This window comes from Balaenoptera borealis (genome assembly GCF_965194805.1).
Source record: "Balaenoptera borealis genome assembly, chromosome: 6".
NCBI lineage: Eukaryota > Metazoa > Chordata > Mammalia > Artiodactyla > Balaenopteridae > Balaenoptera > Balaenoptera borealis.
Window position 1 is genome coordinate 120,162,320 of NC_138863.1, and position 22,917 is coordinate 120,185,236.

The 22,917-nt window shown below is 47.8% G+C and overlaps 1 protein-coding gene across 17 annotated transcripts in view; it reads right to left on the reverse strand.

Annotated features, from left to right (window-relative positions):
• CLASP1 (cytoplasmic linker associated protein 1) overlaps positions 1-22,917 on the reverse strand; it is a 260,361-nt gene that overhangs the window by 152,679 nt on the left and 84,765 nt on the right. For 14 of the 17 annotated variants that reach the window (XM_082397804.1, XM_082397807.1, XM_082397795.1 and 11 more), the window contains 5 exons: positions 21,723-21,801; positions 20,186-20,289; positions 19,282-19,373; positions 17,184-17,259; positions 9,780-9,877 (listed from right to left, as the gene is read on the reverse strand). In XM_082397804.1, the coding sequence (XP_082253930.1) occupies positions 9,780-9,877; positions 17,184-17,259; positions 19,282-19,373; positions 20,186-20,289; positions 21,723-21,801 (449 nt within the window). The other 3 variants (XM_082397799.1, XM_082397800.1, XM_082397801.1) reach the window with 3 other exon arrangements.

Below are 22,917 nucleotides of genomic sequence, written 5' to 3' on the forward strand. Positions count from 1 at the left end.
AAAATCTCAACCAAGAATTCTATATCCAACAAAATCACCCTTCAAAAATGAAGCGGAGAATCCTCTCTGGACCAAAGACACTTCAGTCTTTACATGAAGCCATACTACCAATATAATAAAGTGCAGACTTGGGGCATTGGCGGGGGATGAAGGAGCATTTAGGACATTTCTTGATAAGCGAAAAATAAAATAAGACTTCTTCGAATTGAAATGAAAGAACACAGTACAAGAGCCCAAATCCACATGAAGACATAAAGAACACCAGTAAAAGTTCAGTCAGCCTTCCATATTCGTGGGTTCCACATCTGGGGGTTCCAGCAACCGTGGACCAAAAAGATTTTTTTTTAACTTTAGAAAGTTCCAAAAGAGAAAACTTGAATTTGCCACATGCCAGCAACTATTTACATAGGATTTACATTGTGTTTAGGTATTATAAGTAACCTAGATATGATTTAAAGCACACAAGAGGATGTACATAAGTTATATGCAAATACTACGCCACTTTATATAAGAGACTCGAGCATCCATGGATATTTGGCAACCACAGGGGGTCCTGGAACCAATCCCCCACACATCACAAGAGATGATGAAAAACTACAAAGGTAAATATAAAACACAGGTAAACATAAAAGACAGTACAAATGTTATATTTTGTTGTTAACTCTTCTCTGGTCCTACATGACTTAAAAGGACACTGCATAAAGCAATAATTATAAAACTCTATGTTGGGGCTTCCCTGGTGGCGCAGTGGTTAAGAATCCGCCTGCCAATGCAGGGGACACGGGTTCGAGCCCTGGTCCGGGAAGATCCCACATGCCGTGGAGCAACTAAGCCCATGCGCCACAGCTACTGAGCCTGCCCTCTAGAGCCCATGAGCCACAACTACTGAGCCCAAGTGCCACAACTACTGAAGCCCATGTGCCTAGAGCCCGTGCTCCACAACAAGAGAAGCCACTGCAATGAGAAGCCCGCGCAGCACAATGAAGAGTAGCCCGCGCTCGCCGCAACTAGAGAAAGCCCGCACACAGCAATGAAGACCCAACACAGCCAAAAATAAATAAAATAAATTAAAAACAAAAAAACAAAAAAACTCTATGTTGGCTAGCTTATAATGTACAAAGGTGTAATTTGTATAACAAGAATAGCAACAGAGAGGAGGGGAGAAAATAGGGCTATGTAGGAGTAAAGTTTTTAATACTAGAATTAAGAATAATAATTCAAACTAGACTGCTATAATTTAAGATGTTAATTGAAATCCCCAGAACAAACACTAATAATTCCATAAAACAAACGGCAAGAAAATTAAACTGGCACACTAGAAAATATCTATTTATTACAAAATAAGGCAGTAATGAAAGGATACAGGAACAAGAAAGTCATAACATACAGAACACAAAGAGCAAAATAAAATAGCAGAAATAAAGTCTACCTTATCAGTATTACATTAAATATGAATGGATTAAACACTTCAATTAAATGGCAAAGATTTTCAGGCTGAATAAACAAATAAGACCCAACTACATGCTATCTACGAGAGATTCATTTTAGACACAAGGACACAAAGGTTGAAAGTAAAAGGATATAAAAAGATAATCCATGCAAACAGTGTTCAAAACAGACCTAGGGTGTCTATAGTAATATCAGACAGTATAGACTTCAAGACAAAAATTCCTACCAGGGACAAAGAAGGACATTTTTACAGTGATAAAAGGATCAATGTATCAGAAAGACATAATTATAGGCACCTAAGAACAGAGCCCCAAAATATATGAAACAAAAAGTGACAGAACTGAAGAGAGAACTAGGTAATTCATCAGTATTAACAGAAGACTTCAATATTGCACATTTCAAATACAGATTCTTCTCAAGTGCACATGGAACATTCTCCAGGACAGACCACATGTTGGGCAATAAAACAAGCCCCGATAAACTTCAAAGAACCGAAAACACAGAACACAGAAATTATGATCTGTGACCACAATAGGATAAAATTAGAAATGAATAACAAATAGAAATGGGAAAGTTACAAATAATGTAGGAATTTAACAAAACAGCCCTAATAACAAACAGGTCAAAGATGAAAATAAAAGGGAAATTAGATACCACTTTGAGATGAATGAAAATGAAAGTACAACATACCAAGTGAAATAAGTCAGACAGAGAAAGACAAATGCTGTATATCACTTATATGTGGAATCTAAAAAAAAAAAAACTAGTGAATATAACAAACAAACAAACAGACTCACAGATATAGAGAACAAACTAGTGGTTACCAGTGGGAAGAGGAAAGGGAGAGGGGCAATATAGGGGCATTAAGAGGTACAAACTATTAGGTATAAAATAAGCTATAAAGATATATTGTACAACAAAGGAAATATAGCCAGTATTTTATAATAACTATAAATGGAGTATAACCTTTAAAAATTGTGAATCACTGTATTGTACACCTGTAACTTATGTAACATTGTACATCAACTATACTTCAAAAAAAAAAGCACAACATACCAAAACTTATGAAATGCAGCCAAATAAATGCCTATATTAAAACAAAAATCTCAAATCAATAACTTAACCTTCACCTTAAAAAACTGAGAGAAAAAAAAAAGCAAAGCAAATCAAGCAAAAGGAAGGAAATAACAAAGATTAGAGTAGAAATATATGAAATAGGGAAGAGAGAAACAACAGAGAAAATCAACAAACCAAAAGTCAGTTCTTTGATCAACAAATCTGAGAAACCTTTAGCTAGATAGATCAGAAGAAAGAAGACTCAAATTACTGAAATAAAAATATGAAAGAATGCATACTACCACTGTCCTTACAAAAATAAAAAGGATCACAAGAGAACACTATGAACAACAGTATGTGAAAAATTAGATAACTTAGATAAAATGGACAAATTCCTGGACAGACACAAACTACCAAAACTGACACAAGAAGAAACAAAATCTGAATAGACCTATAACAAGTAAAGAAATTGAATTCAGGAATCAAAAATGCATCCCTAAAGCAAAGCCCAGGCCCAAATGGCTTCACCTTTGGTAAATTCTAACAAATGTTTAAAAAAGAATTAGCACCAATCCTTCACAAACGCTTTCAAAATAGAGATGAGAATGGGAGAAACTGTGGGCGGGGGAGGAGAGAATAAGGGAACTCTCCTGTCCTTTCCAGTCAGTTTTTCTATAAAACGAAAACTGCTCTAAAAAATAAGTCTACTAATTAAAGAAACATATATATACCACTAAAAAATAGAAGAGGAGGGAATGCTTTCTATGAGGCTAGTATTACAGTAACAACAAAACCAGAAAAGACATCATAATAAAAGTACAGACCGATACTCCTTATGAATCCAGCAGAAATAAAGAGTTGTACACCATAACCAAGTGGGATTTGCCCTAGGAATGCAGAGTTGGTTTAATGTCTGAAAATCAATTAATATAATACAACATATCAATAGAATAAAAAACAAAGTTACATAATCATCTCAGTAGATGCGGAAAAAGTATTTGACAAAATCCAACATCCTTTCATGACAAAAACACTCAAGAAACAAGGAATAAAACTTTATCAACCTCATAAAGTCATACAGAAAAAAACCCAAAGCTAACATTATAAAATATGGTGTGAGATTGAAAGCTTTTCTTCTAAGATCAGGAACAGGACAATGCCGTCCCCTCTCAGCACTTCTATTCAACATCTTACTGGAAGTGCCAGCCAGGGCTTTTAGGCAAAAAAAGAGGAATAAAAGGCACCTAGATTGGGAAGGAAGAAATAAACTCTCTCTACTGGCAGACGACATATCTTGTATTTAAAAACCCCAAGAAGTCCACGGCAAAACCATTAGAACCAGGGAGTTCAGCAAGGTTGCAGGATTCAAGATCAATACAAAAAAATCAATTGTATTTCCCTACCTTAACAACGAACCATCTGAAATTGAAATTTAAAAATTCTGCTTACAATAGCACCAAAAGAAAGTACACAGGAATTAATTTAACAAAGGAAGTGTAAGACGTGTCCACTGGACACTATTAAGCAATTGCTGAAAGTAATGAAAGACTCTTAAAAATGGGAAGACATTCCACGTTCATGGACCAGAGGGCAATGTAGTTAAGACAGCAACATTCCCCCAGCTCCTACCAAAATCCCAGCTGTCCTTTTTGGCAGAAATTGACAAATACATCATAAAATTCACATGAGCACAAAAGGCACCCAGAACAGCCAAAACAACCTTTAAAAGAACAAACGTGGATTTCAAAAGTTACTACAAAGTTAAATTAATCAAGACAGTGTGCCACCAGTAGAAGGACAGGCATACAGATCAATGGAATAGAACTGAGATTACAGAAAGAAATTTTTTTTTTGGCCACTGGCTTATGGGATTTTGTTCCCTGATCAGGTATTGAACCCGGGCTCTCTGAACCACTGGACTGCCAGGGAATTCCCAAGAAACCTTTATATTACTGGTCAGCTGATTTTCAACAAAGGTCCCACAAAGACTCCATGAGGATCAAAAGCACGATGAGAAACTCATTAGGACGGCTATTCAACACAACACAACACAACACAACACAACACAACAGGAGGTAACAACTGCAGACAGGAATGTGGAATGGTGCAGCAGCTGCAGCACAGAATGGCGGTTCCTCAAAAAGCTTACACCCAAAAGAGCTGAAAGCAGGGGATGGGCCAGATATGTGTACACCCATTTTCACAGGAGCATTACTCACATGGCAAAACTGTGAAGCTATAAATGGGAGAAAAAATAAAAGAAAAATAAAAGACCAACTAGTCCAAGCAGTCATTGTATTTTTTAAAGAAACTTGCCCAGATCTAGACAGTATGAGTTTCCAGCCTGAAAGGCCCTCCAAGTGCACAACAAGAAATGAAAAGAGTCTCGTTATAAGACCCATCATCATAAAGCTTCAGACAGACGGTGAGGACAAAGAGAACCGAAGTTCTCGACATACGATAAAGAATCAGAATGACTTTGGGTTCTGACTAGCAACACTGAAAGCTGGGACACAAGCGGGGGAGCGGGGGCACGAACTTCAACATTCTGGAGGAAAAAAAGGACTTCCAACCTAGATCTCTAAACCCTGACAAACTATCAGTACCAAGATAGAATAAAAATATTCTCAGACTCAAAAAACTTTCCTTCTCCACATCTTTTCTCAGAAAGCTACTGGAGGATACGCACCACTACGATGAGGGACAAAACCAAGAAGGACGTCGTCTCCAAGAAACAGCAGGTGCACCTGCAGAGAAAGGTGCGGTGCAGTCCCCGGAGGATGATAAAGTAAGCGGGAGGCAGTGGAGGCGGCGGCCGTGGACTGGGAGGGCGGGCCCGAGGAGACGTCCCTGACTCGTACGGCAGTGGGTAGACAGCACTGGTGCAAGAGGAGCATGCAGACAACCACGCAGACGAAGGTAAGACGCTAACCCAGGGAAACAGCGTGCACGGGGGGCGGGGAGCGACGACAGAGTCATCAAAGTTCACCGAACATAAAGAGGGAGCTGTGAACAGCATACACAGCCAGAGAATCAACTAAACGTTGTCCTAATCAAAATGGAAACATGACTACGTTTGGTGGACGAGGAGACGGTAAGTGCACCTGAGGGAGGGTAGGAGGAAAGAGAGCTGAAATTCACCCTCCGTAACGTGAAGTAAAATTCTTAGATTGACACAAAACTAAGAAACAGCAGTGCATGCGCAGTATTTAGAGGCAGAGCAACAGATACAACACAGTCAGTAAAAACAGTTGACGGCGTTTGCCTCTAAGGAAAAATGGCAGGAGAGATAAGGAATTGCCTTTTTCAATGTATCTTGTAAACCCAGTCAACTCTCTCTGTATGAATGACAGAAAATAAAATTTTAAAATGAGAGGGGGTATTACAGAGCACATTTCTCATCTGCTTTTGCCCTGGGCCCTCCCTATAACAACAAAGCTTTAGCAAGCAAATTAAAATTAAAAGTAAGAAAGCCTCAATTCTCCCCTTAACAATACAATCATGAGATAATAATGGCTAGTGAATGTTTATGCAATTTTTATGAACAAATATTATGAGAGCTATTCAAAACTGTAGGTTCACAGGAAGGAAAAGTTTAACAAATAGTTACAATGCATCCACGGACATGCTTCAGTTCTATCTTAAACTATCATCAGATCTAAGGCTGCTGCTGTTTCAGGAGCTTGGTTCCCAGGTGATGGTTCCAGAAGAAAGTTAACACCAGTGATCTTTTTACCAAAGCTTCAGAAACTAAAATACACCATATGGAATGGAAATATATTCTGGCACATACAGTGGGGTGACAGTGAGTGTGCACGCAGGCTGACAGCACCTGTCTGTGAAGGGAAGCCTTGGGTAGTGAGTGACAGGGCACCTACTGACGTTTTCCTTAGTTCCAAGCACACCTCACAAATATCCTACAGCGTATGGCCTCGTATAACGGACAGCTAGAAGTGAATCCGGTAGTACTTGTTTTCTGAACACATCACGTGTGTGAACTGTGAAAACAATACGTGTAAAACAACGGAAAATGGCCAAATACTACGCTGATGAAGTTCACAGCTCAGCTGTGCTGACACCCCACGGAGGGGACACACCTCCTAAAATGAAGACTGGGCCGAACCTCTCCACTCCCTTCTCGGGAGGAACGTGACTTTAGCCAGCAGATGACATACTCCAATAACTACTGAACACATGGCCCCAAAGCATGATTCCAGCTCCTCCAAAGTGAAGCTGAGAATGTACGAGTCTCTTTTCCCAGCTGTGAAATGGGCAAAGAAAACTACTGCCAAAATCAGATCATTACTCTTATTCCCTAAGTCAGGTAGCTGACATTAGGAAGGCATTCTTTTTCATCACGTGTTTCCTAGAGATTCAATTAATCTTCTTCTCAAATATAGCACTCACTCAATGAACAAACTCGGAAGAGGATAACGTTTTTATTCCAGGACTAAACGCAAGTTTTAGAAAACATTAAGCAAATTCCACAATGTTTTGTTAGTGCTATGGAATCTTGCCAAGCTGAAGACTCTCCTGTGTTCTCACATAGTAACAAAAAAACCCTGTAATGACATAAAAGAAGTCTAGAATATTCAAGTATTCCAGTCAGTCACTTGGAGCCACACATAGCAGATACTGAATTTCCCAAACAACGGTAGGAGATCCTTTCCATGTCTTGTTCCATTTGGAGACAGTCCCCAACAAAATTAAGGTGGCGGCCGGAGCCTCTGGCCCTCACAGTGTGAGATCCTATCATAAATACAAAGAAACATGAAGTTTCCGATCCTTTCACTACAGTTTGTAAAGAACTAACAGCCTAGTTCTCCAAGCACTGTGTGTCTGCCAGATTTTTACAATAATGGCTGTAAAGATGTGGGTCCATTTCCTTAGGCTCGCTCACCCTCTCCTTTCGGTCCAGAATTTTTAGGAAGGATTTTAGCTAACATGAGATAATGGAAACTCTTATTCCTGTTCACAGAGGCTCTAACTCTTCTGTAGCTTCTTTTTAATATTTATTTAATATTTCCTTTTTAAAAGGGGGTGGGGGGTGACGGGGGGAAAGAAGCCACATGACTGGGAATCTGGAAGAGAAGGTTCTAACCCCAGCTCCGGGAGGGACCTTACCTGAACCACTCTCTGTAGGGGGGGGTCCCCAAGACCACCCCAGGTTTTATGATTCACTAGGAGGACTCACAGGCCTCAGCACAGAGCCACGCTCCCAGCTGTGATCATTACAGTAAAAGCGCACAAAGAAAATCAGCAAAGAGAAAGGGCATGTGGGGTGAAGTCCACAGAAACCCGAGCAAGCTTCCCACTAGAGTCACACGCTGAATTCCCCAGCCACAAGCTGTGACGCCGCGGGTGGAACGCCGGCCACCGGGAGAGCTCGTTGAGTCTGAGTGCAGGGTTTACGGGCGCTGGTCACCCAGACACCCCCGGCCTAAGGCTCCGCAATCGCCAAACCCCCGCGGGAAAGCAGGCAGGCAGCCACGCCCCGGCCGGGCTGCAGCAAGAGACCCCCCCACCCCCAGCCCACTCTGTGGAGATGGTGGAAGCCCCCCACATCCAAGCCCCCGGGCCGCCCCTGCAAGCAGGCCTGCGGAGTGAGCTGCCTCCTGTGCTCAGCTCTCTCGATCTCAGTTTCACCATGTCGCCTCCCCGCCGTCGGCTGCTAGAGCGACCGACGGACACGACCCCCGAATCCCATGGGGAAGACGGGGCCGGTCACGGCCTAGGCTCACCGTGAGCTACTCAGCGTGGTGACGCCGGGCGGGAGCAGGAGAGGGTCTCGCTGCCCAAGGCCTGCTTCCCCGACGATGCTGGTGACGTCGTCACTGAACAGCCACCCCTACACCCGCCGCTGCCCTCCTGCTCATCTGCACCCTCCAGCTTTCCCTAACAGCCCGGTCAGTACTTTCTAGTGCAGCTCCCTCCTAAGTGTTCTCACCATCTATTCAAAGACCAGAAGGGTGAGGTTCATGAAATACAGGAATTAAAAACCCCTGTGCTCACAGATTGCCTCTTGTAAAAAACACGTAAAGTCGCTGTATTCTCATCTGCTGACTCTGTCCCACTGAAAGGCTCTCGGTATACACGGGTGGTCTCTGCCACACTCCCTGCCGACCGCTCCCCCAGGGCTCATGGATCACACTGTCTGCTAGCATGGACTATTGCCAGCACCATTATAAAGTCTTGTAGTGCTTAAAAAAAAAAAAATTACAGGGGCCATGGTGAGAACAACACTGGGGTCAGATGCGGCTCTCAACAAAGGAAGATGCCCGCCCCCCAGGTGCTCCGGGCACCCCGACTGCAGGGTAAGTTACGTGGCCCACTCCCGTCACACCTGGCTGAGGGGCATCACGGCAGACGGGGCTCCTGTATACGTCAACGTCCCATCCCACATCCAGGTGCCCAAGAGTCCGTACGCTCTGCTGTGGAACGGGGTGGAGAAAATGAAGAACAGGACTTCAGGCTGAGCCCTGACTTCCTAGCTCGGGGATCTCTCCAGCCACGTCCTGCCGCCGGGCCTCTGCTGTTCCCGTGGACACAGCGACAGGCCCAGACAAGCCGCTCTGTGAGTCCCATCCAGGCCTAACTTCCCAGGACTTTCACATCACTTTCTCCCACAATGGAATTGGACGGGCAAAAGGCTTAGAATTCATTTGGTGTAAGATTTCTCCGTCGTAGGTAAAATCACAGATGAGTGATTTTTCATTATTCTTAAAATTTTGATAAACGACAGAAACATCTGTGGACTCAAGTTGTCCTGGATGTGGTAAGACACTGATCTCCTTGCACTGGAGACTTGGACATTGAGACTGGCATTCCTGACCAGAAAGCTATCATTTCAAAGATGTTTTCCAGAATTATTACTTATAAATTTCTATCCAGACTCATCCTGGAAAGGCTTCATTCAAACAAATATTTTCCAAGCCCCTACTATACTAGGTGTCGTGTGTATACAAAATGTAGAACCGTATGAACCGAGAGAATGCTGAATCTTCCAACACCAAACACTTTTAAATATGCTTCTAAAATCGGTATGTGGCAGGGGACCTGGCTAGATGTCTGGGTGAGAAAGTCTTACTTTTGAGCAAGTGGAATGAAGGGGGCCCCTGACATGTGATCTGGGTGAGATCTCCATCCACTGATCCTCTCACCATATATTCTTTCAGTAAAATTACCACAACAAAATAAGCAGTGCAAACCAAGACGTTAACTGAGAAAGAGTACAGGGGGAAAGAGCAGAAGAAAGGAAAAAAGTCTGAACTCACCGGGACTGTGGCAATCCTTTCTTACTGAGATCTGCCCTCACACGTTCTCCTACATGTCTGTAAATTTCCACTAAGCTGTTTATTGCTGCATCTCGAACCTAGATGTAAAAGAAGAGATCTTACAGCTGCTCTGTGTCATTCCCCAGCACTTCCTGCTGCGGACACAACAGGCTATACAACACCCCAAGTTTATCACCCACTCACCAGCGCGATTCTAAACACAACCCCTCAGAGGCATGGGACTAGACACAGCTGTGTTTGACAGCTTTGACTCTGTGGGCACAGTTCCAAAGAGGAGGAAAACATTCAGATCCCATCCCTATGTACCTGCTAAAGTCCACACCCCTTAGTTCCTTCCATCCTTTAAGACGATGTCTAGAAACCAGACCACCTCTCCAAAATAGAAAACACTACAAATAAATGAATTATTCTAAAAATAAAACACCATGTAAAGCATTCTGGATGTAGGTCAAATAAACAAATACTTAGGGAGCAACAAAAAAGGATGGTAGAGGCTACACGGAGACTGCGTTCAAGAAGCTCATAGTTCTAAAAGGGAGATGGGAAAAAAAGTCCATAAATTCTACATTTAACACAGGGCAGGATGTAATAAATGTTACACAGAAGAGTACAAAGTGCTCACATAGTTTAGGGAAGGGAGACAGCACACCAGAGGATACCAAGAAACAGTTTATGGAAGAGGAAGGAACCACTGAAAATGTATTTAGAAACACAGCATTTTACCAGGGAAAGATGGAATGAGACAGGCTCCCAACAAGGTAAGCAGCCTGCGCAGAGGCATGAAAGCAGAGAAGCAAGGCATACACTTGAGGAAGAGCAAGGCAGCGGTCTGGCCAAACACAGATAGGAAAAGAAAGGTCGTGATATGTAAGGCTCGAGAGACAGAATGGACTTAAAAACACACACACACACAAAAAAACAGAACAGGGAAATTTGAATATGGGCTGTGTGTATACCAAACATTATAGTTGTATCAATGTTAAATTTCTTGGATGTGAAAACATGTGATTACACAAAAATATCCCTGTTGTTAGCAGACACACACTGAAGTAGCTAGGAGTAAAAAGATCGTGTGCTAGATACTTTCGAATGGTTCAAGAAAAAAGGTCTATTTCTCTGTGTGTGTGTGTGTGTGTGTGTGTGTGTATACATATGTGTGCATACACATTGAGATATAAGACAAATGTGATAAAAGTTAAATGGTAAATACGGGTGTTCACTATACTACCCTTTCCATTTTTCTATAGGTCTAAAATTTTGCCAATAGAAAGGTGGGAAGAAAAAAAGTTTTTAAATCCAATGGACTCAAGGCCAGCCTGTGGGGTGCCCAGGGGTGCCGAGGGGAGGAGAGCTGGCAAAGACAAGAGAGCAACCACGACTGCAGATTTGGTCTCAAGCAATGAAATCAAAGAAACAGAGAGGGAAGGAGAGAGGAAAGAAGCAGGGGTACAAACAGTTTACAGCTCTGAACACTGCCAAGTTACCCTTTGATTTAACAGCGGTATACGATAGGTAATTTTGCTTACAATTTTCCCCCTTGTGATAGAAAAAGGCAAATTCTAGGTTCTTATTACTTCTCACCCAAAACCTGATGCTATGCACCAAACTGTGTGTGTGACCCACCCGCCCCCGGAAACAATTCATATGTTGATGTTGGCCATTAGAGACAGGCCTGTAAAGAAGGTGGTTAAGGTTAAATGAGGTCATAAGAGTGGGTCCTGATAACAATAGGAGGCACGTCTTTATAAGAGAGACACCAGACAGCTCTACGTGTCTGCGAGCCAGGAAGAGAACCCTCAGTAGAGTGCAGCCACTCCGACACCCTGTTCCTGGACTGCTGGCCTCCAGAACCGCGAGAAACAAACTTCCGTGGTTTAAGCCTCCCAGTCTATGGTATTTTGTTACGGCAGCCTGAGCTGACTAACAGAGATTACCAGTTTATTTTGGAAAGGAAATAATTTCTGATCTTAGGAAACACTTCCATATTGAAACATGCACATCTTACAAAGGCAGTCAATGCCCTGTCTCAAGGACCAGTGACAAGTGCATCTCCGTTGCTTACTTTCTAGTGATGACGTCTGCTCAGAGCCAGAGCAGATCACACTGGGGACCCCCTTTAAAGAGCAATCGATACCCTGTCTGCTACTTACAAAGTCTGGGCTATGAAGAGTTTAAGGCATTTAGTGGAGAAATGACTAGCCTTCTAAGTGAAATAAGTCAGACAGAGAAAGACAAATACTGTAACATATCGCTTATATGTGGAATCTAAACAACACAACAAACTAGTGAATAAAACAAAAAAGAGCGAGACTCCCATACATAGAGAACAAAGTAGTGGTGCCAATGGGGAGAGGGAAGGGGGGAGGGGCAATCCTGGGGTAGGAGAAATGGGGTTATTATGAGATTATATGAAATCATGTGTGAAACTTCTGAAATTGTAAAGTGCTATAGAATTTAAAGAATCTTTCATTCATTCATCCAATCAATTAATAAAATTACTAGCCTTAGAGTCAAAGTAGGCCTGAGGACTTACTTGGCCATTTAGAGGCTGCATAACTTTGGACAAAGCATTTAAACTCTTTCATTCATTCATTCATTCATTCATTTATACATCCTTATTGGAGTACAACTGCTTTACAATGTTGTGTTTTGAACTCTTTTAGTCTCCATTTTCTCCTTCGTAAATGGAAGGCTGCTTTGAGATTTAAAAAAATAATGGAAAGAAAAAAAATGGATTCAATTCAACAAATATTTGACTGCCTATTACGTGCCAAACTGGGGGCGCTACACGGTCCAGGCAGGTAATGTGATGCGTGGAGCAGGGTGGGTGCACGATGACCAATGGCCCTGGCCCGGGACCCACTGGCGGGGGAAGGGGGATGCCAGCCTCGGGCAGGCGGCCGCCAGCATGTAGCCGTGGGGCACAGGTACAGCTCTGCCCCACCTTCACTCTTCTGCAGAAACTCAGAAATACGCGCCTCCCAAATGTCAACTCACAAACCCAAACTCCACACATGAAATGAAGTCATCCTGCAGACACGTGTATGTGCACAGACACAGGCCAGCGGTTTGTGCCCCGTGTTTATATGCATAAAGCACTCAACACAGTGGCCGGTGGGACCGGTATTATCTACATCTCCCAGACCAGCAACCTTAGCCTTTAAATAGCTATTCCTCAGGCTGAGAAAGCTATAGGGCCAGAGAGCATCTGAGGGTCTAAACGACCCTTGATTCAAGAATCACAGAAGAACAGATTGTCTGTGGCACTAGAAAGTATCGTAGCCCAGCTGAGAAGGGGCGTCCCCTCAAAGCAAGTCAGTTCAGGCTGAAGGGACCACACAGCGCTCCCCTCCACAGGCCGCCACGGGGGCCCCACGCGCTTCCGCCCACCCGCAGGCTCGCCACGCAAAGGACCCCAAGAGCTCAGGCCACCGGGACAGCAAAAGACCAGGGCCCCGTACATTAAGCTCCCCCTGCCGGGCCCTGGCCGAAGGCTTTAGAGAGCCTGAGGCCTTCAAATCTATGACCTCGCTCACAGGGCCACTGCTGACTGTGACACAGAGGAGGGCGGAGCCTGGCGGGCTGGCCACCTGCCGGGGCCCACGGTCACCTCACTGCACCACGCTGCACCCCAACGTGGGCACCAGGAACGGGCCCCCTACACAGCGGAAACTCCAGGGGGAACTTCACCCTCAGGGACAGGGAGGGCACCCGGAAACCCCCTCGAGGCCAAAGCCACCCCGTCCCCGCAGCCACCCGCCCACAGAGAGGGTGTCCCAGGCCCACCCATTCCTCAGGTGCCAGTCAAACCCTCTGCGGGGGCTTCCTTCCCCTGCCCCTACCCCCCTAAGCCCAGCCAGCCAGCCAGCCCAGGGCCGGCTGCGGAGAGCTCTGAGATCAGCGCCGACCCCTCAGACACCCCAAGATGCTTCTAGACTCTGCAGATGCGGATCAAACTCCTCAGCAAAACAGACGGCAGGCAGCGGGGGAAGGCCCTGCGGAGGCGACCTCTGCCTGCCCTAGGCCAGCTGAGCAGCTATGAAGTCAGAGGTCTGCAGGCAGAACTGGAGTTCTCTCTATCTGACAAAGGGGCTCCCCATCGAGCAGGTGTCTCGAATGCCCTGGCCCCGTCCTCCCTGGCCCTGTTCTCGGCTCGGGAGATAACGTCTCCCGAGCGTAAAGCCACCCCGTAACCCTGGTCCCTTCCCTGACAGTGGGCTAACACCGCGGCACGGGATGCGGGGATGCGGCTCTCACAACGAGACACGACAGGGAACCTAAGCAAAGCTTCCGGAAGACGCCCGTCCACTCTGCGGAAGAGGGTAAATGCAGGGACACTCAGGGGCACGTGCACGTGGACTGGGCACTTAGTGACGCAGAGAATCAGGCATTCCTGAGGGACAGGAGGGGATAACGGTGTTAAGGTTATGTGGGGGGCTTGCGGGGGTGGAGAGCCCTTACCCTTAGAGTATTTAAGAATTAAATGAACCAACGTCTAAGATTTCCTTCAAAATAATCTACATTTTGCTTCCAAACAAGGGGGTGGGGGAGGGAAAAAGATGAAAGTAAACTGGCCTCGTCTGGTCAGCTGCTGAGGCCAGAGGACGGGCCCGAGGGGATGCTGTTCGTCATTCTCTCCACTTCTACCTACGTTTGAACCTTTCAGTCCAGAAAAGCTGAAAACAGGAGAGGCGCATAGGAGCACCGGGCTTTCATCTGCCAGGCATGCGGGAGACGCGGGCGGCTGGGCTGTACCACGCAGGGCCCATGAGCAGAGCTGCAGAGGACAAAGCCCAGGGGGTGCGCAGCCCAGCAGAAGTGGAGAGGGACGCGCAGTCCTGGGGACGTCACTGAGCCGATACCAGGCCCGGGGGCCTCCCTACCTCGGGCCCCCCCTATACGCGGGATGATACATTTTCCCCACTGCTCTGGTGATTCTGAGTTGGATTTTGAGTTACTTTCAGCAGCCAAAAGCATCCTGAGCCACACAAAGCCTGGGCATGGGCGCCCGCTCTGAGAAGCTGAGTCACTCTGCATTCAGACCAGTATCAAAGGACTCACAGCCTCTGGGGCAGGACTGTTTGCAGGGCTCACCACACACACACACACACACACACACACACTCACTCACTCACTCACTCACTCACTCACTCACTCACTCACCCCCGCAGAGGACTGAGAGCTGGATGGAAGCCGACCACAAGGTCGGGGGCCCAGTGCAGTGACAGCACCAGCAAAACACACAACTGTCCTCTCCGGCCTGAGGCATCCATGGCTAAGGGGGGAACACCGCTCAAGTAGCCAAGGGGAGTCTACTCAGTCCTCAGGCCACTGGAAGGCAGTCCTGGGGCGATAAAGAGGAGACAGGGGTAGTCTTGACCCTCAGGGTTCAGAGACCAGCAGGAAAGACTGACGAGAAAATGAAAATAAAGTCAGGAGCACAAGCACACGCGACATACACACGCACCCCGGAAGGAGGGATGATTAAGTGGGTTATTTAGCATCAGAGGAGCGGGCGTGGAGCCCCCGGGTGCGGGGAGGTGAGGCCCGCGTGTCTGTGTCTGCACACACGCGCACACGTGCGGGTAAACGCTCCTAAGGACTCCTCGGATGCTCAGCGTGGGAAACTGGCCGCAGGTGCTGCCACTCCGGACTGCTGACAGCCGCCCACTGAGCCCGGCCTCGTTCACCCCGGCACGCTGCCTCTCTGAGGCCGGCGGGGATACTCACATCACCTGTCAGGCCAGTGTAGGCCCCCGAGTGAGGGACAAAGAGCCTCGACCAGCCCAGCTGGCTCTCCTGCTCTACCGAAGGGGCCACGTGGCAGCAGTGACAGCCTCAAGGAGTGACCCCCATAAAGGACTTTTTTCCACAGAAAACAAAGTGGAGACAAGACGTTAAGGGGGCAAAAAGGCAAAGTAGTCCATCTGGTAATTCAGAATCTTTTTTAAAAGTAGCTTCAGTTAGGGACTCCCCTGGCGGCCCAGTGGTTAGGAGTCCACGCTTCTAATGCAGGGGGTGCAGGTTCGGTCCCCGGTCCGGGAACAAAGAGCCTGCATGCCGCAGTGTAGCCAAAAATTTTAAAAATACAAAGTAGCTTCAGTTATTTTTAAATTGATGCTGAACATAAATATGATCCAGGAAATAAAAATATCTAAAACTCAAATTTCCAACGTCAGATATTTTCAGTGAAGGCTGGATAGAGGATGCACGGAAAGAAGAAAGTGGGTGCAGGCGAGGGAGACCAGGGACACAGCCCGGCAGCGAGCGAGAGCGCGGGAGGAGCGGCCGGCGACGGGAAGGGAGCACAGCAGAGCACCAGAGAGGGAGCGGGAAACACAACCGGAATCAAGGGCAGAGATGAGGAGGGAGAAAGGATGAGAGAACGGGAGGCTCTGCGACCCCAGGGCCCTCGGAGCGGAGCTGGGGACGGTGGAGGGAGAGCAGCGTCGTCTACGGAGGGCACTTTAGCCATCGCCAGTCAAGACTGACAGTGAGATGCTGTCCACCACGTACCGTCCACCCCTGAACATTGCGCGGGGAGGGGGGCCGCCAACCCTCCAGGCATCCACGGATCTGCCGGATCCAGACCACTGGGGGTCACGCAGTACCGCAGTGTTTCCTACTGAACATCCACCTACCGGTGCACCTGCGCGCTCCGATCCCATGCCGTTCACTGGGCAGGTGTACGTTTCCTTTGTAAGTTACTGTTCCTATTTTCAGCCCCTTATCTAACCATGTGTGTGAGCCAAGGTGACAGACAGGGCTCTGGGTGATAACCAGAACTGACCTGGGAGGGAACTGGCACTTCCGGGGCCCGGGCTGCCTGCTCACTGCTCACCAAAGGCCCACCCACCCACCCCGACACCAGGGAAGTGGTGCTTCGACGTTTTTGGGTTTTGTTTTACTTTACATAAAATAACATGCACAGGTCAGTCTGAGGTGTTTCCACAGTTATATACACCAATGTGGCCACCGCCCAGAACAAAACGTGGGCCCTCTTGGTCACCTCCGAGAGGCCCCCGCAGGCCCTGTCCAGCCCACCTCTCCCACCCCAGAAGGGGGCCGCTGCTCCGCCATCAGCGTCGCTCCCTCCCCACGCCCACCCTCTAGCTGCAGAGATGGTGCCCAGAGTGACCTTCTCTTGGAGGCTGGTCTGATGACATCACTTTACAGGCTAGTGAGGGCCCATCCCAACGCGGAGAGGAGGGCAAAGCGGGCCCACGTCCACCAAAGACGCTGATAAATGCTACTGGGCACTAACGCGCATCGCCTCAACCAACACCCGGAGCTCTAGAGAGAGAAATAAAGTCCCACCCAGAACCAAAATGCACCCTCACTGTCTACAGCCAATGATTTCTCTTCCTCACTAAATACACTCACCTGGCTGTTTGGATCTCCGAGCAGGTTACATATGTGTGGCACGATCTTGCTTAGTGTTAAGGTATGTGCTCCGGAGCTGAAAACAAAAGCAGTGCTTTACTGTTGGTGGGAAGACAGGAAAGCATGCCGCCTCTCCGCCCTCTCACCCCTTCCTTCCCTCCCTCCCGGGGCCCATCGCCACCTCCCACCAAGGCTCGCCCCTTACCCCTCCCCCTCTGCTTCTAAACTAAACGCACACCCGCACGGCCCCTCCGCCCAGAGTTCTAAACTGTGAGTGCCTCTCAGGACAAGCCCCCCCCCCGCCACCGCCCCGCTCGGGTCCCTCCACCCGGCCCAGCCCTTCGCTGCCAGGCCGCGGCCGCAGCCTCGCCCACGTGGGGTCCTGCCGTCTTGACGCCACCACGCACCCAGCGGTGGTCCCTACTCTGGCCAACTCAGTGCCCTCAGCCACCCGCAGGCTCCCGGGGTCCTCCCCTAATCGCCCTGCTGTGCGGCTCTCTGACACACCAGACGTTCAGTTAATAACCGCTTGAAGACAGGCTGCGATAAACGGCTGACAGGACGCCAGCTGAACGCTGCCCTGCTGGAGGAGAGCTCAGCCATCTCCAGCTGTTCACCGCCATGAACTAAACGCTGTCACAGACACCCTCCGTCAACAAGACTCTCCCTGATTCCTCCCTGAGTACTCTCTTAGGACAAATTCTTAGAAGCGGAACTACGGTAAGCAAAGGCTAGAGACATTTTTTAAAAGCTTCAGAGACCAGGGACTTCCCTGGCAGTCCAGTGGTTAAGACTCCGTGCTTCCACTGCTGGCGGCACAGGGTTCGATCCCTGGTTGGGGAACTAAGATGCTGCATGCCATGTGGTGCAGCCAAAAAAAAAATAATAAATTAAAAAAAAAAAAAAAAAAAGCTTCAGAGACAGAATTTAATGGTCCCGAAAAGTCTAGCACGTTAAGAGAGAAAAACTTATATGGTAATATAAACGTTACAATCTCCATTTTGTTTTTAAAAATAATAAAACTCTAAAGGCTGGAACAAAATGCTACATGTTAACAGTGATTATCTGAAGGTGGCAGAATTATAGACAATAATCATTTTCTTCTTTATGTAAATTTTCTGTGACATACACAGCATTACTTTCGTAATCGGAAAAGGTGATTTGTAATTTTTAATTTTAAAAAAGGCTCTCCTACAAATAAGCACTTAAAAAAATGTTCAACATCAACAGTCATTAGGGAAACACAAATTAAAACTGCAATGACACAGCACTACACGCATATCAAAATGGTTAAAATTAAAGACAGTGGTAACATTCAGTGCTAGCGAGGAAATGAAGAAACTGAATCATTCATACACTGCTGGTGGGAATGCAAAATGAAACAGACAACTCTGGAAAATAGTTTGGCAGTTTCTCTTAAAAGTAAAGATGAATTTACCAAATGACCCAGCAATTGTACTCTTGGGCACTGACCCAAGAGAAATGAAAACTTCTGTTCATGCAGAAACTGGTACATGTGTGTTCACAACAGCATTATTTGAAATAACCAAAATCTGGAAATATTCAAATGTCCTTCAACAGGTGAATGGTTAAACACACTATGATATGTCTATACCAGGGAATTCTACTCATCAATAAAAAGGAACAAACTACTGTTCAGGCAATAAGATGTATGCAATCTCAAGGGAATTATGCTGGGGGGGGTGGGGGGAAGGTCGATCTCAAATGGTCACATTCTGTGTGATTCCATTCATAAAATAACAAAATCGCAGAGCTGAAGAGCACATGAGTGGCAGCATGGGGGCGCCTGGGGCGAGGTACGGGTCTGCAGCTTGAACATGGCAGTGAGTTACCCAGAGCTGCACCCGTGACAGAGCTGCGCACACACGACACGTGTGCGTCCTGGAAGAACCTGAACTAGCTCTGTGGATCGTATCTACACCAACTTCCTGGTCTGGACCCTGCACTACAGACACGCAAGGCGACAGGTGGGTGCGCGGCACCTCCCAGGACGTTTCCCTACAACTTCCTGTAGATTCGTGATGATTTCAGAATTAACAGTTCAGCCGAGGACACCCTGAGGCCCCACCAGACTTACGCGTTGAGTGTGGCGACCAGGCAGAGACACGTGCCTTCCCGGGTGCGGAAGTTCTTGTGCTTGAAGCCTCCCAGCATCCGGTCCCACACGTACTGCAGGCGCAGAGGATGGGGGGGGAGAGGAGAGAGGGCAGCTTCTGCAGCCCAGTCCAACACGGGGCCCACGGGGGTCGGGGGTGGGGGGGACACGTCGCAAAAGGTGCCAACGCCCTCCCCACCTCCACCAGCTCATTTAACGCTCTCGAGAGCTTGCTGGAAAATGGTAACTTATGCTCGTATGTCAGGTTAAAAATGGTCAAAACACATTCCTTTATACAATTGCGTTTAATTCTCCCGACAACCCTGAAAGGGAGGTGAAATTGTCCCCATTTTATGGGTGAGGAAAATGAGGCCCCAGGTCACATACTGACGCTGCTCTCTCAGCTTGAACAGCTGTGCCCACCCCACCCACAAGCCAAACACCTGCTCAGCTTTTCAGGCCCATGCAGGCTTTATCTTTCCTGGGAAGGCTTTTCCTGACGCCTCCCCGCCCCGCCCCACCCCCCAACGATGGACAGCTGGACCCCTGTCTGTCCGTCCCAGCAGCCCCAGCTCACCAGCAGACAGGGACCAGGGTTGCAGCCAGGCCTCTGAGTGCCCCGACACCACAGCTGTATCTTTTCAGAGACGCGCAGAGTAGGTTATGTAAATGAGCTCGACTCTAATGGATCAAATCAAGCACTGGATACCCATGTTAAGTCCACTAACTTATTCAAAGGTATACCTTCTGTGGTTTATTGTTTAAATATCCTATGCAGGGAAGAGGAGCCAGATGAAGCGCCATGAAAATTTTCCTCTGAAACCCACCAGCGCTCTGCGGGAACACCCGCGCCCGCAGGCCCGGACCCCGCCCCGCCCCGCCTCACCTGGGGGTTGGCGGCCTGATCCATGATCTTCAGCAGCAGGGCCTGGTCTTGCTCCCTCACAGAGTCTTTAGCATCGCCCAGTCTGTCTATTAAACTTGGCAGCACTGGAAATTAAAATGCAAATTGATCAAATGAAAACCTGGTCTGGTGGCCTGTGGTCACCAACTGTGGATATTCCAATTAACAAGATATTTCAAACTCCTGGCCTAAACGATGCACATCACTCTAAACCCACCAACCCCTATAATTCTATTCTTACTCCTCAAATCCATGCACAGGAGCTACTAGGCGAATCTGCAAAAATCCTTTGCATGGACACACTGTTTGTCTTCTTCCTTACCCCACCTTCCTCTAGGCAGCTCCCAGCATGTTTTTAAGCTGCTGAAATGCTATTAACATGGATGTCGATGGAAGACCTTGGCAGGAAAGAGTCAACACAAAAGGAAATCCAGGTTAGACAGAGGGGCTGCAGCGCATCTGCTGGGGGGGGGGGGGGGTAGTGGGGAGGAGAGCTGGGGAGGAACAGGCATTATGGCTCAATCTGTTTTTACTTTTACATCACATCCACCCATGCTCATCAGACAGAATGCAGCTCTCCGCCCTTCCTCCGCATGGCTGGGGGCGGGCCATCACTGCTGCTCCAAGGGCACCTGAGTATCAGAGGTCAATTTTCTTTGCTTCTTCTGAAAGTCTATACACATTTCTTTTACAAGAGATAGCCCCGAACAATCAGCTAATTTCGGGGGAAATGGAACGCTACTAAAACATCATTCCTAAGAGGGATTTTTTATTTGCAGATAGGTGGTTTGTACCGGAGTGGGAAGAGCTCGTGACTTTATCTAAAGGTGCACACTGACCAGACGGTTAGCAGAAGAACAAATACATGTGTACCAATCGAAAGCGAGAAATTCTACAAGGAAACGCCTGCACAAACACAGACGCTTAGTGTTTGTACTGTCATCATCAAAGCCCAGAGGTCGGGAATTAAATCATCTCTTAATCTACGGAACGTGGGGTTATTTTTATTTCATTTTTCTGACTTTCTGTTCTCCCTTCAAAATAAGAGTGATCATTTACCACACACTTGAAATGACATCTACAACCAAAGTGAAAACAGTCATAGCAACAATAATCTGTTAACAATACAGCTGCATCGGATCTGCAGGACTCTCAAAGAGAGAAAGCGATGCCTCTCAAAGGGAAGGGTCAGGGACAAGGAGGGCTTGGTTGGCACCACAGCCTGATGGCTAATTGGAAGAAACCAAAGTAATAGTTGGTACTAGCACAGGGAGGTGGAAAAAGCCAGCAGAAAGGTATGCGGGTGGGGTGCCAGCAGGTGTGCTGAGGTGGCAGATCCGGCCACGCCCAGGAGGGTGGTGAGGGCAGCGGGGCAGCCGTGGCATCTAAAGATGCAGGAGGAAGTGGGGGCGGGCTGGGGGGCGGGGGACTAGAGGGTAAGGGTGGAAGGCGGGTACAGCCAAGTGAAGCTTTGGCGAGACCCAGCGGAGGCCGGGAGCTGGAGGAGGAGAGAGCTCACCTGTGCCGATCTGTGCCTTGAACCGATCCTGCAGCCGGGTGACCAGCGAGGACAGGATGTCCATGCCCAGGAGAACCACCTGCAACGGCAAACAGCGGGCCCCCGTCAGCGGCCGGCGGGGGGCGCGGCGCCCTCACCCGCCGGCTCCCGGGGCGCCTCCGCATCTCTGGCTCAGACGCGGCCCGGGAGCCGGAGCGTGCGCCGACCCGCAGGGTTAAGCCGGGTGTCAGGAGGGGGGCCGCTTGCCGGAAAGGGCTGTTTACAGCGCTAACACGAAATAGTCGGTGGCAAGACACGAATCAAACCCCACCGCCTCGGCCTGAGTCCCGGGCGCCCGCCCTCGAGAGTGGGAGAGCGCGCTGCAGCCCCGCCCCCTGCAGGCCCCGCCCCGGCGGAGAGCGCATATGCATATCAGCTCGCAGCTGGCGCGTGGCCTTCTGGGTAACACTGAGCGGCCCCTTTGCGACCTTCCGAAGCCACCGAAAACGAGGAGTTGATGGTGAGCTTCGGGAGCTGAGATCAGCAGAGGTGCGCCGGCTGCCGGGCGGCTGCGGCGGAATGCGCGGGTTAGTCGCCACAAGCCTACCCGCTGTTGGCGCCTGCTGCTCGGGGCGCGGGCAGCGACAGTACCAACCATCCTTTTCTTGGGGTTGCGTTACTGTCCGATGAGCGTGTAGCGAGGGCAGTACTGCTAACGCCTATACAACACACTCGCACCAAGTAGAGTTCTGCTTTACCTCGGTGCAATTTTTGGAAAAAAGAATCCTCTCTTTTCCACGATGTGAACGTTCAAAAGCAGTTTTTTTCCTAACGATGTAAATGCAGCTGTGAAATTAGTTTCTGTTACAAGAGGGCGCTAACAGCTTCAAAACGGCTTAAATTTCTTTGTTTCTTTTCTTTGCGGGGCCCTACAAACTTTGTTGCCATTTGCTAGCAGACAGCGCTTCTGCGCTGTGTAAACTTATTATAAGAACTACTCTAGAATTACTGAATATTATTTCAGGATCATTATGAGTCCTTGCAACTCCCTGCTTCTGCGTTTTGCTACCGATAAAAGCGAGAATTTTAAGTTTCGCTAGTCAGCTTCAAGTCCACTGCTTCGAAACAAAATAATTAAAATTTGCCCACTTGTCACCACAGTACCTGCACGGTCCTTGCAAGGGATTGGCAATGTGAAAATGTTAAAACGCAGGTC